Source organism: Capra hircus, chromosome 10 (genome assembly GCF_001704415.2).
Source record: "Capra hircus breed San Clemente chromosome 10, ASM170441v1, whole genome shotgun sequence".
In the NCBI taxonomy this organism is placed as follows: Eukaryota; Metazoa; Chordata; class Mammalia; order Artiodactyla; family Bovidae; genus Capra; species Capra hircus.
The window spans coordinates 85,714,040-85,733,047 of record NC_030817.1 but is presented as its reverse complement, the minus strand read 5'-3'; the positions used below and the strand labels follow the sequence as shown (position 1 = coordinate 85,733,047).

The 19,008-nt window shown below is 51.3% G+C and overlaps 1 protein-coding gene across 2 annotated transcripts in view; it reads left to right on the top strand.

Moving 5' to 3' along the window:
• Positions 1-13,358, top strand: part of CORO2B (coronin 2B) — a 151,042-nt gene extending 137,684 nt beyond the window's left edge. The window contains exons 6-12 of one of the 2 annotated variants that reach the window (XM_018053593.1): positions 1,163-1,279; positions 1,401-1,505; positions 2,044-2,140; positions 5,936-6,048; positions 6,383-6,473; positions 6,677-6,816; positions 11,387-13,358. In XM_018053593.1, the coding sequence (XP_017909082.1) occupies positions 1,163-1,279; positions 1,401-1,505; positions 2,044-2,140; positions 5,936-6,048; positions 6,383-6,473; positions 6,677-6,816; positions 11,387-11,518 (795 nt within the window). In that variant the 3' untranslated portion in view covers positions 11,519-13,358. The remainder of the gene's footprint in view (positions 1-1,162; positions 1,280-1,400; positions 1,506-2,043; positions 2,141-5,935; positions 6,049-6,382; positions 6,474-6,676; positions 6,817-11,386) is intronic. The other variant, XM_018053594.1, reaches the window with a different exon arrangement.

Genomic DNA, 19,008 nt, shown 5'->3' with positions numbered 1-19,008 from the left:
CTAACTGTGGGCTCCGCGTCGCCCTCCCCCCACCCCCATTTAATCCTTGTGACGGTCCTCTGCGGTGGCCACTGTTGCTCTTCCTCTCCGTTTCCCTCATGGGAATACTGCTTCTTGGAGAGGGACAGACCTGAATCTCAGAGTTACAGGGGGAGCTAGAATTCAAACCCAGCCAGGTGGACCCCAGAGCCCATGCTGAGCAGAAAAGATACAAAACAGCAGAGACCTCCAACCTCCATCCCACACCCAGAGAGGGTGAGGGACTCCTCCATGGTTCCACTTTTTGGCAGAACTTGGAACTAAAATCCAGAGTGAGTGACTCCAGCCCGGCTCTCTGCACTGCCCACCAGCCTCTGGTTCCTACCTGACGCTGACTCATCCCGGTAAAGGGCCGCTGTGTGTTAGGAGGAAAAGGAGGTGCCCAGAGGGAGGAGCAGAGGCAGAGGATGGCCCAGTTAGAAGGAGGTCCTGGTGAAGTGAGTCAGTCGGCAGTGACCCAGCGTGAGTCCCGGTCATCCTGAGCCTCAAGCTCCGCATCCTCAGAGAGCCCTTGCAGTAGGCATTGTGGCGACGGAGAGATACTTCAGTGAGGGCACTTGGCACCTGGCCCAGCGCCAGCCCTGCCTGGGGCTTGGTCCGTGTCCCCGTCCGCTCTGGGGTATGGTCTGGTTTCCTGGTCCCAGGGCTCCATGCTCCACAGCACCTGTATTCATTTCCTGCGGCGGCTATAACAAACTACCGTAAGCGGGGAGCCTTACAATCGAAATCGATCCTCTCGCACAGTTCTGGAGGCCGGACGTCCACGGGAAGGTGTCCCCAGCCTCCGGGGGCCTCCTTGGCTGGTGGCCCCACCAGCCCAGTCTCTGCCTCTGCAGTCACGCCACCTTCTCCCTTCTGCGTCTGTGGAATCTCCCTTCGCCTCTCTCTTCCAAATAAGGACACTAGTGATGGCATTTAGGACCCCTGAGGATGATCCAGGGTGAATCTCTCCATATCGAGGTCTTTCACTTAAAATCACATGTGAAAATCACCCTTTTCCAAACAAGGAAACATCCACAGGTTCAGGGAGTCGGGAAATGGATGTGTGTCTGGGGCCCTCCAGGCAGCCCAGCCCGCACCCTAGTGTCGGGGGCCTGGCTCACCAGCTCTCTGATTCCATCAGGAGGCGAACTGCAAAAACCACAGAGTGAACCGGGTGGTCTTCCTGGGGAACATGAAGCGCCTTCTCACCACGGGGGTCTCCAGGTGGAACACGAGACAGATCGCCCTCTGGGACCAGGTCAGCCGCAGGAGGCGGGGAGGAGGGTGATGTCAAAGGGTCGTAGCCCCGGGGCCTGGCTGGGGTTGGGGAAGGTGAGTTGCCGTCCTGCCTGGATACTGATCCTGGGCCCCGCCTGCAGGAGGACCTGTCCATGCCCCTGATCGAGGAGGAAATTGATGGGCTGTCTGGCCTTCTGTTCCCCTTCTACGACGCCGACACCCACATGCTCTACCTGGCTGGAAAGGTAGTGAAAGGTGGGGGAGGGACGGGGCCAGCCTGTGGGAGACCTCTGCCCCCATTGGGCCCTCAGTCCCTCCCTACCTCCCAAGAAGAGCCTAACCTCTGCCCTTCTCCCGACCCAAAACGGTCCCACCGTCTTCTATCAAAACCCACCCTTGCACTGGATGCTCCTTTTACTCAGGTGTCAGTGACTGAGGATCCCTTGGGGGTGGACTGGAGGCAGAGTTTACAGGGGAATGAGGCTCAGAGCCTGGAGTGCATCATCCCTAATGATGGGATCTGAGGCACCTGCCAGGAGATCTTGTTTGTCGAGAAGACTGTCCATATGCCCACCAGCATACACACCCTCCCACACACACCACCCACCACCCCCAGCGATTCCCGCATGGCATCCCCACTGGGGCCTAGAAGCCAGGCTTCCATGGCCTTTTGAGCGTCTTGGGGGCTCGTGGAGGCTCTCTTCAGTGGCCTCCTGGACCAGGATCTGCTGAACCCACCCCTGCCCCTCCTTCTTCCTCCCCTCCCTCTCCCCTGGCCCCCAGGGTGATGGGAACATCCGGTACTACGAGATCAGCACGGAGAAACCCTACCTGAGTTACCTCATGGAGTTCCGCTCCCCGGCCCCGCAGAAAGGTCTTGGTAAGGGGGCCCTGGGGCTGCCATGCCTGTTACACTATGAGAGGAGAGACTGGAACTGAGCTCTTGGGTCACCTCTCCCCCACAATGAAAAATCAGCCTCTGAAGCTCAACTCATGGACCAGTCAGAATAGAACCTCCAAGTGCTGCCCTGTGAAGGTCAGCCTACTCGTCTTCAGCCAGCCTGTCACTGCCCATTTGACCGGTTCCATCCATCCACGGTGCTTGGCGTCCGCTGCCATCTCTGGCCATCAGCAGCCTGCAGGGTTGTGCACGGTCCCTGCATTCCTGTCTGCAGATGGGGAGGCTGAAGCCCACTGTGGTTCTGACATGGTGGAAGGAGGTTCAGTAACTACAGCTCAGAACCAGGTCCAAGTACAGGCCCCTTCCTGAAGCTGCTGGGAAGCCAGGACCCCCCAGTCCCCTGAAGCAGCTCTGTCCCTGCCTGAGAAGACAAGAGGAATTCCAGGGGTCCCCTCCCCACCTCCCCAGGCTCTCCAGGTTCTCAGGCAAATCCCAGAGAGGACTCCAGAACTGACGAATGTAGTGTCTGGTTTTCACGCCCACTCTGTCCCACCACTAAAGCCTTACTGTGAAGCCTCTGTGCCCAGGGACTCACACTGACAGGGCATCTGACTCAGCAGTCCGCCATGTGGGGTCCAGATCACCCAGTGGAAGAAATCTCTGGAGTGGCTCTCTTCCCTTCTCTCCTTAGAGCTTGAGTCTGGCTTCATCCTTCTGAGGATCTGGTGTTATGGACAGGGCCTGAGGGCCAGCTTCAGAGACATCAGGGCTGCAGGGGCCTAAGGGCCACCCCCCCGCCCCAGTGACCAACAGCAAACTGGAAAGCTAGAGATAGGCCTGAGGTCCTGATGACCATTCCACTGACTTCACCCTTCCCCAGGGCTCTGTCACCCCCACCTTCCTCACGGTCACCCCATCATCAACTAGTATAACAAGCAGCCTGGACTTTGGAGTCCAAACTAGGTTTATACTCTGATTCAGCTGTGTCCTTAACCCCTCTGAGTCTTAGTTTCCTCATCTGTAAAATGGGGTTAAACCTACTTTGAAGGGCTGTTGTAAAGCTTAGAGATCACGTATACAAAACATTTAGCAGAGTCCCTGGCTCCTTCTGCTCCTTCACACAGTCGTTCAACAAACGTTTATTGGCTACAACTGTGTGCCCAGACCCTAGCTTAGTCCAGGGGTACAGTAATAAATAAAACAGAACATGGCCTCTCTCACTGCCCACTGAAGGGAAGACAGACAATAAACAAATATATAAGGAAAACATTGTATGGTAGTAAGTTCTAAGAAGAGAATCAAATGGGATCATAGAACAGAGAGTGAGGAGGACTGTTTTAGATGAGGTGACTGGGGGAAACCTCGCTGTGGAAGTGACATTTTAAACTGCGATCTGAAAAGCAGGAAGGGGGAAGAGTAGTGCCAGCAGAAAAAACAGTTAGTGCAAAGGTCCTGAGGCCAGAAAGAGCCTGGCATGTTCTAGGAGCAGAAGGGAGGTCAGTGTGGCTCGGCATAGACTGTGGAACACGTGGCAGATGGGGAAAGTGTTAGGAGATTAAGCTGGAGAGGTGGGCTGGGGCCAGATCCCATGGGATGCATTAGACAGGGTGTATGAGAGTTCTCCAGAGAAACAACCAAATGTATTTATAAAAGAGGAATTGCAAGGATTTGGCTCATAATTACAGAGGCTGAGAAGTCTCACCATCTACCCTCTCCAAGCTGGAGCCCCAGGAAAGCCAGCGATATAATTCAGTTCAAGTGTGAAGGCCTGAGACCCCGGGGAACCAATGGTACAAAACCCAGTTCAAGGGCAGGAGATGAGATGTCTCAGCTCAAGCAGCGTGGCAGGAAAAAAGGGCAAATTCCTCCTTCCTCTGCCTTTTGCTCCATGCAGGCCCAGAATGGATTGGGAGATGCCCACCACCTACTCTCACTGGGGAGGGTCATCCACTTTACTGAGCCCACTGACATATAACGTTAACCATCACACGGGGAGGAGTTGGGATTTCATTGGGAACTCTTTGAAGAATTTTATTCTTCTTGGGCTGGTGGGTAGGTGAGAGTGGGACAATGTGACATGATCTGAAAGGTTAGTTTGAGATTGCTGTGGCTCCTGTAGGAAGAATGGATTTGGGAGGCTGGATCTTGAGAGGGCAGGAGGCAGGCAGAGAGACCAGTTAGGAGGCTGTTGTGGACTTCTAGGCAAAAGAGGATGGTAACTAGGGGGATGGCATGGAGATGAGGATGGATCCGGGGATGTTTAGAAAGTTGGGTCATCAGGACTTGGGGAGAAGGGAAAGAGGGGGTACTGAGGATAACTTTTTCTGCTTGTCCTCCTCACCTGAGTTCACTGTTGAGCACTGACCACGAGCCAGGCACTTTCTGAAGGCTCTGGGTGGCTACTTAACTCACCCTGGGTGGGTAACATAGCTCTAAGTGGCAGAGCCAGGACTCAAACTGAAGTCTCCTGGCTTCTCACGGTACCACGAAGCCACTTCCCTCCAGGTTCTGGAATTCTCTGTTCTGGTAGAGCATCTTTCCATTCCAGATGAGGAAAGGTAGAACCTTCAGTCGTATTCACATCCTGGAGAAAGAAATTCATGTTGTCTGTGCTCATCACTGCTGGGCAGTTAACAAGCATCTTCACACTCAGTCTCATGAGGGGCCACCACTGGACTCCTCTAGGCAACCAGGGAAGCTAAGGCTTAGAGAGGCAGTGATTTGCCCAAGGACTCCCAGCCAGAAAGGGGGGGAGAATCAAGATTCAAACTCAGGATCCTGTCCCACCCCAAAGCTGGTGTGTCTCACCCCACGCCGAACTGCTCCCCCAGCAGGTGTTCAGCTGATGCAGCTGTTAGGGCTGTTGTGTCTGGCGCCCACACGGACACACATGAACACACGCAGACACGCACGCATGCACGTGTGCCTGTCAATCCAAGAAAGCACATGACGAAGCAGCAATCTTGGGCTCCATTTAAACCTCTGAGTGCACAGGAGAGTGTTCTCCTTTCTTTCTTCCTTCCTTTATTTTATTTCTTTATTTTTGGCTGTGCTGAGTCTTCGTTGCTACTGGTGGGCTTTCTCTAGTTGCAGCAAGCCCGGGCTACTCTCTGGTTGTGGTGTGCAGACTTCTCATCACGGCGACTTCTCTCGCTACACAGCACTGGCTCATTAGTTGCAACTCATGGGCTCTAGAGTGCAGGCTTAGTAGTTGGAGCACATGAGCTTAGTTGCCCTGAGACATGTGGGATCTTTCCAGACCAGGGAGGGATCGAGCCCATGTTCCCTGCATTGGTAGGTAGACTTCTAACCACTGGACTACCAGGGAAGTCCTCTCCCTCCTTCTTTCTCTATGAAGACTGGGAGCACAGAGGCTTCGGGAAGCCAGTTCATTTCAGCAGGTGATGGGCTCTGGGCTATATAGAGTGACAACACTGTGTAACTGTGGGCAAAAGCCCCTTTCCTTCTGCCCCTCAAGAGTCTCACCTACAAAGAGATTGGATTAGATTCCAGTAGTTGTGCAGCCCCTTTCAGGTTTCAAAGGCCCCCAGTTCTACAGTACGCACCTTGGTGAAACAGGGCTGGCCCATGGGGCTTATTAGACAAAGCCTGACTCGGGAAGCCCCCAGCCCCTTCCTGTCCACTGCATGGGTCCTTGCCTCCAAACCTAGTGCCCTCCAACTGCACCTTTCCCCTGGCCAAGGTCATCAGAAAGGAGGGTTGCTTGGGGGGATTCCTGGGACCCCATGCAGCCGTGTGTGTGCCTGTCCGCAGGGGTCATGCCCAAGCATGGGCTGGACGTGTCTGCCTGCGAGGTGTTCCGATTCTACAAGCTGGTGACTCTCAAGGGCCTCATAGAGCCCATCTCCATGATCGTGCCCCGGAGGGTGAGTGGGGCCGGGCTGGCTGCAAAGGGCCCCTGGCATTGAAAGCTAACTTCCTCACTACTGGGGCTGTGAGCCTGGAGGAGCTCAGAAGAAGGAGGTGTTTTCCTGTGGATTGGGGTCTTCAGGCCTAATTTGGGGTGCAGAGGGTGAGGGCCACTCCAAGGTGAGGGCAGTTTCCTAACAAAGGCAAGGTGGGAGACACTAAATACAAAGACTCGGAGCAGAGAGAGCAGGTATGTGGTTGGAGGTCAGCGAAGGGGAGACTCTGACTGGAGAGAAGGGGCCTTCTCAGCAGTCCCCCACCTGTCCACTCTTCTGCTCCACCCCACTGCAGTCGGATTCCTACCAGGAAGATATTTACCCCATGACGCCGGGCACGGAGCCAGCTCTGACCCCTGATGAGTGGCTGGGAGGCATCAACCGAGGTACCACTGGGGGTGGGCTTCCCAGAAGAGAATGGGAGACTGCAATCTTGGCCTTCAGTCTAGCCCACCCCCTTCCCCTTGCATATCCTCCTCGTTGAACTCGCCCTTACATCAGCCAACTGTCAGGCATGGTGTCGTGAGAGCCACCATCAGTGGAGAGTCCACAGGATAGCTGGTGAGAATACATGCCTTGCCTTGCTTAGATCCTGTGTTGATGTCTTTGAAAGAAGGCTATAAGAAGTCCCCCAAAATGGTGTTCAAGGCTCCCATCAAAGAAAAGAAGAGCGTGGTGGTCAACGGAATAGATTTACTAGAAAATGTCCCACCCAGGACAGAGAATGAGGTAAGAAAAATAAGTTATTGCCTCCACACACACTGGCAGAGTGAGACCTTTGCATTTCAATTATGAGCTTCAGGCCCTTAGGCCAGCTCAGTTCTGAGGCATTTTTCTTTCTGTGACAAATACCGTAAGTAGCCTGCTGTGGGCTTCTGTTGCCTCTGACCCCAATAAATAGAGGCTGGGCTATGGTAGGATATTGATGCCCCTCCCCATCCCCACAAATCCCAGAACCTGGAGTTACATGTCCCCTTGTGAATCCATATCAGAATGTCGCTGTCATCTGCAGTTGTAAATTCCTGGCTCACGAGGGAAAGCCAGCCTCATGTGTTACAGCACGGCCTTCCTCCCTGGCATGGCAGCTGCCGCGAGGTCTGATGATTTCCTGTTTTTGTGGAAGAGGCTGAGTGTTTCTGAAAGTACTCTTTGTACCATTTGGAAAGGGAGCAGCTCTCTCAGGGCAACCAGAGCTGGGCCTTGTCCACGCCCCCCAGAGGCCTTGCCTTCCACCACACCCTTGGTCCCTGGCACAAATACAGTTCAGCTCAGCCAGGATTCATGGAATGCCCACTGTGTGCCAGGCCCTGGGCTGGATGCAGCTGAAGTGGAGATGCTGCAGGGAGCCACCTGCATCTGGCTCTCTCATTTCCTGGCTGTGCCTGAACATGTTTCCTGACCTTCCTAAGTCCATTTCCTCACAGCAAAATGGGGATATGAAATGCTGTGAGAGTTAAAGAGATCGTCCCTAAGTATCTAGCACTTTTCCTGCTCACATGCAATGCACAGAGAGGCTAACTGCATTAGCTCTCGAGAAGGGGGTGACAGAGGATGGGATGGTTGGGTGGCATCACCGACTCAATGGACATGAGTTTGAGCAAGCTCTAGGAGATGGTGAAGGACAGGGAAGCCTGGCGTGCTGCAGTCCATGGGGTTGCAAAGAGCTGGACATGACTGAGTGACTGAACAATGAGAACCATGTAACAAGTTACCTCAAGACTTAGGGACTTAAATCCCACAAATGTCTTATTATCTCACAGTGTCTGTGGGTGCCTGTGACTCAGGGCTCTCATGAAGGTGTGAACTGTCAGCCAGGGCTGCAGTCACATCTAAAGACTTGCCTGTGGAAGGATCTGCTTCTGGCTTTCCTCACTTGGTTGCTAGCAAGACCCATTTCCTCATAGGTAATTAGACTAAGGGTCTCATTCCCTCAAGAGCTGACATCGAGAGGCCTCCCTCAGGTCCTTGCCACATGGACCTCAAAACAGGGCAGCTCACAGCATGGCCTTGAGGAAAAGAGGGTGTCAAAGGTAGAAACCACAGTCTTTTTGTAAACTCACCTTGCAAATGGCATCCCATCACATCTGCCATATTCTGTTCATAAGAAGCAAGTTACTGGGTTCAGTCCATCCTTGAAAGGAGGGGGATAACATGGGGGCCATCTTATAATTATCACTGTTGTTCATAAAAGTATGATCATTCCTGACCACCAAGGCTTAGTCTTAAAGGTAAAATTGACAGGTAAATTTTTAATTGCTATAAAATATGTTTATGTGCCATTATAGAGGGATGCTCAGATTTCTAAGGCTGAATGAAACTATGATCAATGGGATTTGCTTCAAAATAATCACCCAGGAGAGTGGTACGGGGAAGTAGGTAAAAATAAAGATGAAGCAAGAGTGGTTACATGTTATTTGCTGAAGTTGGAAGTTGGGTACTTGGAGGTTCATGGTGCTTTTCTTTCCACTTTTGTACATATTTGGCGTTTTCTTTAAAAGAAATTTTTTATGTACCCTGACAAGGTAGGCATAGTTGAATTGTTGCAAGCCTAGGGCCTCAATAAGAGCCTGAAGTTTGTTCTAGTACTGGGTGTGGAGAGGGCAGGGTTGAATAGCAGTTACAGGGAGTGAACTTGTCTATATGAATCAGAACAGGGGACCTGGAGAAATATTTTAAAGGGTCTCTAAGCAAACAACACAAATGCCACAATCTATACACTACAGCTTGTGTCCTTTCCTCCCTGAGGGAAAAAAAATTTTGCTCAGAGGCTGGTAACTCTTGTTTTACCTTTTACCCACAATTTTAATACAAAAAACTAGAAACAACGAATGAGAAATTGGTTCAACAGTGAAGAAACTGGTTCAACATGGGTAGCTTGACACACGGGAGGAGATATGGCTGTACAGCTCTGTAATTTTACTAAAACTCACTGAATTGACACTTAAAATGAGTGAAATTTATGGCATATGAAGTATACCTCCATAAATATGTTTTTTAAACAAAAGCTGATCCAAAAAAATTATACAAGGAAACTTTGAAACTTGGAAGGCATTGGGTATATGTAGAATTATTTAGTGTGGGGCATATAGCATAATATCTCTCGAAACAGAGGTAACTAGAACTGGTTTGTTGGTTACTATAAATTTTTTCCAAGTCAGTTAAAGGAATGAATCATATAAATGATATATACATTCTTTAAACAATTTATTTTTGTTTAAAATATAAAACATATACATTCATTCCACATGTTTTGATGTAGAATCAAGACCTTCCTTTTCTCTCGGGACATCCTAGTTGGGATCTTCTATGTATCTGTCCAATAAATCGCATTTTAACTCCAATTTCCATTTTCAGTGTTTTTTTAGGTAGAATGAGAACTTAAAATCAATCTGAAAACAAAGCTCTTGTTTTTTCAAAGTTTTCCCAAGTGTTATTTTTAAAGACAGGTTTATTGAGGTATAATTGACCTGCCGTACAATTCATCCTTTGTAGGGTACAGTTCCATGAGTTTTGACATATGCCTACAGCCGTGTAACCACTACCATACAATCAAGATACAGAATATTCCTCAGTCTTTTGTGTGTATATCATCCGTACCTATCAGTAGCAACTTTTTAGCACCCCCTCTTCATCAAGATTCTCAAATGCATTCAACTTAGTTTTTATAGAAAGAGCCACTCTCTTTTTGTATTTCTATTTCATCAGTTCATGTAGTATTTAAATTATGCAATTACAAAGACAGCTGCAACTCACACTGGGCAGTTGGAGGACCAAGGCAACTGTCTGTTGCTAACATTCAACTCAAGTGTGTGGGGTCCTTCAGGAGCCTGCAGAGGCTGTGTTGTGTGGGCCAGTCTGTTTTATGGAAGCAGTGGAGAGGGTGTTTAATCCAGGGAGTGATCCCAGCAAAGGTGTTGTCAGATTCCTATGCTTTACTCACAGCTACTCCAGCAATGCCCAGTGCAAATTTTGGGGTGCTGTGCTAGTCCCCCATCAGCAGGAAAAATACCATTCTATATCCTGACCTTAAGGAAAAGAGAAGAATAGGGGGAAGCCTATATGAATAGAAAGAGAACTATATGAATCTTAGGAATTAGATATTCTTAACTTCCTTGGTGGATCAGTGGTAAAGAATCCGCCTGCCATTGCGGGAGACACGGGTTTGACCCCCGGCCCAGGAAGATCCCACATGGCCTCGGAGCAACTAAGCCTGTGCTCCACAACTACTGAGCCAGCACTCTAGAGCCCTGGCGCTGCACCTATTGAACCCACCTGCCACAGCTGCTGAAGCGCACAGCCTAGAGCGTGTGCTCCGCAACAAGAAGCCTGCGCGCCGCAACTAGGGAGTAGCCCCCGCTCTTCGAAGCTAGGGAGAGAAAGCCCAGGGAGCAACGAAGACCTAGACAGAAATAAACATTTTTTTTTAAAGAGAAGGATATTATGTATACAGTAGATAACTAATGAGAAGATACTGTAAAGCACAAGAAACTCTACTCATTGCTCTGTGGCGACCTAAATGCAAAGGAGATCCAAAAAAGAGGGGATGTATGTATACATATAGCTGATTCACTGCGGTGTACTGCAGAAATCGACACAGCAGTGTAAAGTAACTCTGTGCATGTGCGCATACTCCAGCTCTTTGCAACCCTCTGGACTGTAGCCCGCCAGGCTCCTCTGTCCATGGGATTCTCCAGGCAAGAACGCTGGAGTGGGCTGCCATGCCCTCCTCCAGGGGATCTTCCTGACCCAGGGATTGAACCAGCATCTGTTACATCTCCTGCATTGGCAGGTGGGTTCTTTACCACTAATGTCGCCTTGGAAACCCCCAAAGCAACTATACTCCAATTTAAAAACAAAAAAAGAGAGAGAGCGGATACAAAACATTTCAGAAAGCTTTCCATTCTGAATGGTAAGTAAATAAATTATTAAGGCTTGAGGCCCTAAATGGGTAAGCTTAGGTTATCTGGCCTGTGTGGACTGGGCCCTTCCTTGGTGATCTTGGATCAGGGTCCTTTCTTTTCTGCCTCACAGGGTGGGGTGGGGTGGGGTGGGGAGGGGCGGCGTGGGGGTGGGCATGAGTAGGAGCGGGAGTGGGCATGAGTGAGCTCAGTCTAGAGATGGGAGAGTGGCCACCTGAGTCACCTCGACCCGGGAGTGGGGAAGGGGTGGGAGGCCTGAGTGAGAGGGACAAAGGCTGCATGGGGGGAGGGGCGGGGTACGAGTACCTCTACCCCCCGCGAAGGTCACCTTCTCACTTGTTCTCTCCCACCCTTCTGGCCCCTTCTCTCGTCCACACCAGCTCCTTCGAATGTTCTTCCGGCAGCAGGATGAGATTCGGAGATTGAAAGAGGAGCTGGCCCAGAAAGACATCCGCATTCGGCAGCTTCAGCTGGAATTGAAAAACTTGCGCAATAGCCCCAAGAACTGTTAGCTCCTCGGCTGGGCTGCTTTCTAAGCCGATCTCTCCGTTGTTTCTACTCGTCCCTTAACTTCCCCTTCTCCGGTGACCCCAGAGAGAGCGCCAGGACTGGAGCTGGGGGAGAGCCTGAGGACCCCCCGCCTGCCACCTCAAGAACTGGAAGCTGACCTTTGACCTCTCGACCTCATGCTAATAGGAGTCCCCAGCCTCTCCCAGAGTCCAGGCTGGCATCCCTTTCCCTGACACCCCCGGAGCCTCGGCTTCCCCTCTGCTGGGCAAAGGCTGTGAACTCCCCCCGACGAGTGCCCTCTGGGGACCAAGGAGCGCAGAGGGAAGCCAGAACCCCAGTAGTCTTAGAGGTTGAACTTGTCTCCGGCAGAGGGGGCTGCCGGGACATCTCCGCGCTTCCTGCTGGGGCTCACGGTGGCCCTGATGGACGCGCAGTAAGGGCTGGATTGCAGGCATCCGCGGTCTCCCTCCCCTCCCCTCCCTCCCTCACCCTGGGCAGCCCCTGAAGCCCATTTGCCTGACCAGGGTTGCAAGCAGCCCAGCTCCTTCCTGTCTCTTGCCCCCTCTCTCTTATCTTCAGGGAATTAAGAGGATCCTTCACCAAGGCCATAATGACCCCTTGCCCTCCCCTGATGCTCTTAAAGCTCTGGCAATGCCCTTTTCCTGTTCACTTTGTGAGGCAGTCAGGGTAGGGAATAGTGTCCCCATTTTACAGATGATAGAACTGAGGGTTGCTTTGGGGAAGTGACATCGCTGAGTCACCCAGCAGGTGAACAGTGGACCCAGGACCAGTGGTGTGCAGACCGCAGGCCTGGGCGCTTCCCACTGCATCAAGATGCCAGTCCTACAGGGGCATCAGCAGGGCCCAAGTCTCGGGGGAGCAGGAGGACTGCCCGGAGCCTCCCAACAGCAGTAGTGCTGATGGGCCACACCCCTCCCCCACACTCAGTATCCCTCCGACCTCCTGGCCTCCACCCTTCGCTCTCACCCCGCAGGTGACTCACTCCAAGATGAGGCCTCGTCCTCCTGGAGGTTGAGGCCGAAGAGGGTGGAGCTGGCCCTGGGAGGGCCAAGCAGTGGCCTGCTGGCCCCGAGGGCTGCTCTGCGCGCGTGTCCCTCCTCCCTGCTCTCAGCCACGGTCAGCCTTTCGCTTGTAGAAGGACCACAGCCCCTAACATTGGTGTAGCACTTTAAGGTTTACACAGCCCTTCGACATATAGGATCCCCTTTGAGCCGCATCTCAGCTCCCAGAGGCAGGGAGCATTCTCCCCACTTTGCAGATGAAAACACTGAGAAGCAGCTCAAGGCCACAGGACCCTGGGAGATGCCACATTTCACTTGGTCTTCTACCATTTTCTTTTTTTTCCTCCTTTTCTCCCTTCATTTCTCATTACTCACAGAGTGTATGAACACTGTTCTCAGAAAAGTCACAGTTTGAGGGGGGAGATCTGGTCTGGGGATTAAGAAATGGGTGTCTACACCTCTCTCTCATTAGCTAGAATCTCTAGACGCATTGTGCTCTGCACCTGCTTGTCCCACAGCCACCCTGCAGAACATCCAACCACAAAGGCGGGGCTCCCTAAGCCCCTCCGAGTGACCTGGGCAGGGAAAGCTCCCCAAACCCTCAGGCTTTTTCTCCAAGAGCCTTCCACGCTCACAGCCAGCTAAAGCAGGGTCTCCTCACCCACCTAGACCCCGCTGCTAGACTGCGTCAGCTCACATCTCCTCCTCCCCACACTTCTAAAGCTTTTTTTTCTTCCCCACTGACCTTTGTGGTCTTCTGTGATTATTTATGCTGCCTCCCAAGGATAGAATTGAAATAAAATGTTTTCAAGTTGTCAGACCTGGGCGCAGCCGGCTCGTTTTCACCTGGGCGGTTCCTCCTCTTGGTTACCGTGGTGTCCTGATGGCCAACTCCCCAGCCGCAGCTCTGTTGCTCCTCTGCAACAACAACCCATGTCTGTGTCTACAGGTGTGACTTCACACCTCAGCACTGCTGACATCTGGGGCCAGATGATTCTTTGCTCTGAAGGCTGTCCTGAGCATGATCAGTTATTTAGCAGCATCCCTGGCCTCTGCCAGCCAGATGCCACAGCAACCCGAAGCCCGTCATGATAAACAAAAATGTCTCCAGATATCACCCAGTGTCCCCCCTGGGATGTCAGAATTGTCCCCAGTTGAGAACCTCTATTCCGCACCCACATCCAGCCCTGTGTTGGGGTCTAGAGGACACCTACATTGTACATTGGATGCTGCTCCACAGTTTACAAAGAATTACTCCGTGTACTTGACTCCTTTGATCTTCACAGCTGCTCTAAGTGGTGTGTTCTAATTTTTCCCATTTTCAAAAAGAGTAGTCAGGTCCAGAATGTGACATGCTCAATCAAGGTCATTAGCTGGTGTAATGGGGAAGACACACAGGGACATGGACCTCCTGAGCCCAGAGTCAGAGGAGGCACAGGTTCCCAGTCCTCAGCCAGGCTCAGCGCTGGGCAGGGTCTCTTCTGGAAGGAGGGCTAGGGCTCAGGGTCATGAGACAAGGGGCTGCCAGGCCTCTGGGCCACCCTCCCTCTCTCGCTGAGCCAGGGTGGTCGTGGAGCAGAGCTGTCAGTCTACCAAGTCATGTGACAGTGTGGATACCACAGAAAACTCCAGAGAGAGAAAAGCAGAGAAAAGCAATGAAGATCTCAGAAAAGAGGGCTGGAGAGGAAATGATAAAGGGCAGTGGAAGAGCAGGGGGCATGACCTGGGATAGGTAGGGCATGGTCCAGGCCCAGCTCCACCTCTGATGGGCTGTGTGACCTGAAGTGATTCACTTCTCCTGTCTGGGCTTCACTTTCTCTATAAAGTGAGGGTGTAGGACAGTTGGAGGGTCCCTTAATGATCTGACGCTTGAGTTTCCACAAGTTTCTCCTAGCAATTAGGAGAATGGAACAAAGCCCCAAGATCACCAATTGTCTAGCACAAGTGATGCAAACAAGAAATAGTTTCCGTAAGATGTTATGGAAAAATCCAAACAAAATTTTTGGCTAACCCAATATCATCAAGAGAAGGGAAGTAGTAGGGTGGCTTCCAACAGGGCTTGGGTGCAGAAATATACTCTAAGGAAACATGAATTTGAAAAAGACAGCCTTAGAGCTTCTCATGTGGATCAATTCACAGTGCTGGGCTTGAAAGAAATGCTAAGGTCATTGAGAGTTTGGACTCCAAAGCTCCTTCTCCAGGGGTGGAAGAAGGTGGGTAGAGCTGGGTCTTTCACCAAAGCTTCTCCCAGCCTGGGGCAGGTGAACACACACGGTGATCTGTCTCACGTATGCCTCTGTCCCATGGGATCCCCAATTCCCAGTCCAACTAGGAAGCTCTTTAATTATCACTTATTATGGAAGGTTGTTCAAGGTCAGAGGTGAATGTAATTTCTCTCCAAGCAGTCCGTTTCCCAGGTGCATTTGTTGATGAACCCATTGCTTGCTCACTGGCAGTCCACATAAGTCCTTTAGTTCTTCACATACTAGAATATGCTCCATGCCTCCTCATTCATTACACTGATCCTGCAGCCAGTTACGGCCTTGCTGATCCTGCGGCCAGTTACGGCCTCACCTACCACATTGCTCTGATTAGTGTAACCATGTAGGAGAACAAGCCCATCTGGCTTTTCATACCTTTCCCCAATGCCATGTTCCTCACCAGGTGCTTGCTCCCTTCTTTGCTCCAGGTGAGAATATCTGAGGCTAAACTTCAGACCCTTTTCTTGTATGGAGAGGTCCCTCTGGGCAGGCCTAGAACTCTGGTCACACATCCCCCACATACCAACACCTACTTGGATTTTAAGCTCAGCCTAACTCACCTTGAGTGGCTGAATCTACTCAGTACTGGGCGCTGGGAACCCAGAGATGGAAAAGAACCAGGCTTGCCCTTGAGGAGCTCCAACCAGTGGTCCATTGATAGGCATCATGTCACCCAGCGGGATGTGGAACCCCTGGAGGCTGGGGTGAGTTCCACCCTCTGCCGGGTTCCAGGTGAAATAGGCAGTTGTTTGCAGATTTACTGATTCCTGGATTCCCTTCAGTCAGCCTCCTGAGATCCCAAGATGGGCTTGGGCATTTTTAGACTCTCTCTTGGTGCTGGGCACACATCCCAGACTGCCAGTGGACCGTGCAGAACGTGGCTGCTTCTTTCCTGTGCGAAATGATTTCATATTGCAAACACCTGCACCACAAGGGCCCTGCCCCTCAGCTTGGAAGGCTGTGTTGACCGGGCTGCTTAGAGCAGGAGCAGACGCTCACCTCCACCACAGGAAGCCTTACCAGACTCCCCTCCTCTATCCCCACCAACCCAGGTCCGCCAGCCTGAGGAGCAGGGGGATGCAGGCCCTTGGATCAGGGAGAGGAAGAGGGCGATGCTGGCAGAAGCTTCTTGCTCTCTGTGCCTCTGTATTTCTATTTGGGAGCAACCTGCAGACTATCTTCCCTTAGAATTTTAATTAATTCAGTGACAAACTCAATTGGATCAGCCTTACTTAGAGAAGGTGAGAAGCGACATGGTCGGGTCTGCAGAGTTCTATGAAGTTCCTGTCCCAGTCCTCATACCTGGCTGTCCCATTGCCTGGAATCCCCCCATTAGCACAGTCCCTTTGGGCGAAGCTTTGCCCTTGCCAAAGCTCTACCTATAACAGATTTCCTCCGGTATTCAGCTGCTGTTGTGAAGAGGGTGGACAGGTTGAAGGAAGGAAACAAGGGGGCAATGAAAAAGGGGCGGGCTCAAGTGGAAGGAGGGCGATGGGAACACTGAAGACTACGGATTTTGGATCAAGGTCACAGTGATTAAGGCAAGATTCAAAGACCAGGAAGAGTTTGCTAGGAGCTTGAATCCAGCCAGCAGGTGGCAGATTATGGCCTTCTTATCAAGCCCATTTTTCCTGAGCTGAGTCCCTTCTGCCACCTCCCATCCCACCCCAGAATGAATGACCCAGATATAGGCACAAGGGCCTCAGGCAAAGCAGACACACAGAATAGCCAGGATCTGAAACACCCCAAGTACAGAAGAAAGAAGGCTCAGTGGGGGACAGCAGGACCCTCGCTGCCCCAAGTCGCTGTCAACAGACTGCTGCAGGAGTTATCTGGAGATAGCCAGAGGGGGGCGCTCACCTCACCACCCTCTGAGGCTGCCTGTCCCGAGCAGCTGGTAAGAGGCTGAACCGGGGTTGCCTTTCCAGCTGAGCCCCTGACTCTGCGACCTTTAGCAGCTCCCTGCTTCCTGTCCTGCCCAAGGGACAATGGCAGGGAGGGGCCTGGAGAATACAATTCAAAGAGGCCTGGAGCTGATGAGATGGCAGAAGGAAGAGCCAGGAACATGAAGGGGAGGGAAGAAACGCCAGAGAAGGAGGAGCAGGGGTCCAGGCTAGACCTCTGCAGCCCTGGTCACAGTCCAGCCCGGGCCTGGGGCTCACCAGCTTGAGCCCCACACGGTCTCCAGGAAGTTGCTGATGAGAGAAACCTGAGCTGCATCCCAGGCAAGAGATACAGCCCAGGGGCAGAGAAAGACGTCAGCCAGACCATGGGAAGCCCTGAATCGGTGCCCTGGAAGGCTGGGCTCCACTCTGTTGAAGCAGGAGTGAACACTTCCCTCTGACTACTGCAAACAGAAAGGATTAGGGGGCGGCTCTGAAGCAGGGAGCCAGGCGAGGGCTGGTAGGCTAGTGGTGGGTAAGGGAGGAGATGGGAAAGGGGTGGCTGGGGCATGGGTTAGGGCAGACTTCAGGATGGTCATCTTAGGTGGGGATACAGGGGGAGGGGAGGAAGGTGGATGTGTGCAGAAACGTCCCAGGAATGGAATCAGCGGTGTGATGAGAAATGAGTCACCCCCTGCCAACAGATGGAGCACTCTACAGAGCTTGGTACCTTGCTTTATACTTCTCTTAAACTTCCAACAGCAGGCAGTGTTGGTTGCACCCAGCTTCGCAATTGTCCTTCAGACTAGTTCACAGACGAATGACTGTTCTTAGAGAGCTCTGTTGGGTTCTTCTTATCACTATAAAAGCTATCTTCCCCTTGGGGCTGCTTGATACTGTCCCGTGAAATGACAGGGCCCCACGCACCCCAGGGTTTTTCCACCCTACGTGTCCCACCTGCCCCTCAGGATGCCTGACATTCACCTATTTGTCCAACGGTGAAGTCATTTGTAACGACAATGAAAATAGCTTTTTTTTGCCTCTCTTCACCTACTAGGAAGCAAGTAGAAGCCTACTAGTCTCTCTTCACCTACTAGGAAGCATTTTCATGCAAAAGCTATTTTACAAAATATTTGTTTTATAAAATATTTATCAAGCATCTTTTCTGCATCACATATTATCCTAGATGTGAGGATGAAAGAGATGAACAGGATATAGTTCTTGTTTGCAAAGAGATTCCACTCTAATTTACAGTTAAAATTCACATACAGGGCAGAAAAGAATGCTTGGGAGGACCGAGATGACTAACAGTGATTTTCTCAGGGTGATGAGATAACAGGTTAGCACTCTCCTTTTTGAAGAGCTACATTTTTCTACAATAGACAATTTTTGTCAGTGAGAGAGAAAGGTTATTTTTTAGTTTGGAAGATATTTTAAATACGTGTAAAAGCGTAGGATTTGCCACTGTTTCCTGTTGAATGAAACCTCGGGCTTATTCTGCTCAGTTCACCAGGTACAGGAACTGGGACCTCTCCTCCCACATCGTCATGGCCCCTCTAGACCAGAGGAGGAGATTGCGCCTGTGGGTAGTTGGATGGCGTAAGCAACACAGATATGGCCAGGTGTCACTTGTCTTGGACTCTTGATGGGAGGAAGGCCTGATAGGAGAATCCCTGCCTCTGAGGTGCACGCTGCTCACGTGGATTCCTGCGCAAAGGTGACAACAGATTCTCCCCAGGCTTTGGCTCAGCCTTCCCTGGATCCTCTTGATGCTGACTTGGCCTTCCCTGATCCCTTTAGGTCTGGTGCCACCCACTGAGCTCCTCCTACCCTACCCCAGGTGTCCCCAATCCCTAATCTTGCCTCTTCCCAATCCACTGTTTGTGGCATAAACCCTGTGACCTGCTTCTTCTGGCATTGAGCCCTTTCTCCTCTTCAAATCAAAACCCTAGGCTGTCAGAACTATTGTTTCAACCATGAATTTTTGAAATTACATTTGGAAAGTCAAAATCTGATTATTAATTGTTTATTTGTTACACATTCCTGCTATCAGAATCTTAGTTTTCCCTGAGGCAGTGAATATCTCTGGCTGGGAGGAGATATATCAGACACAATAAGATCAACAGCTGTTTACAAAATCCATCCTCTCACCCTCCCCCCACCTCACCAACATACATGCGTGCACACATATGTGTACACACGTGTGCACACACACATACACAACAGGATCATTAAAATGGCCACCGATTAAGATAATATAGAACTGGGGAAATTTAATTAATGACATGGAACTGGAGAACAGTGTTCTTTTTCTTATACAAAGAAT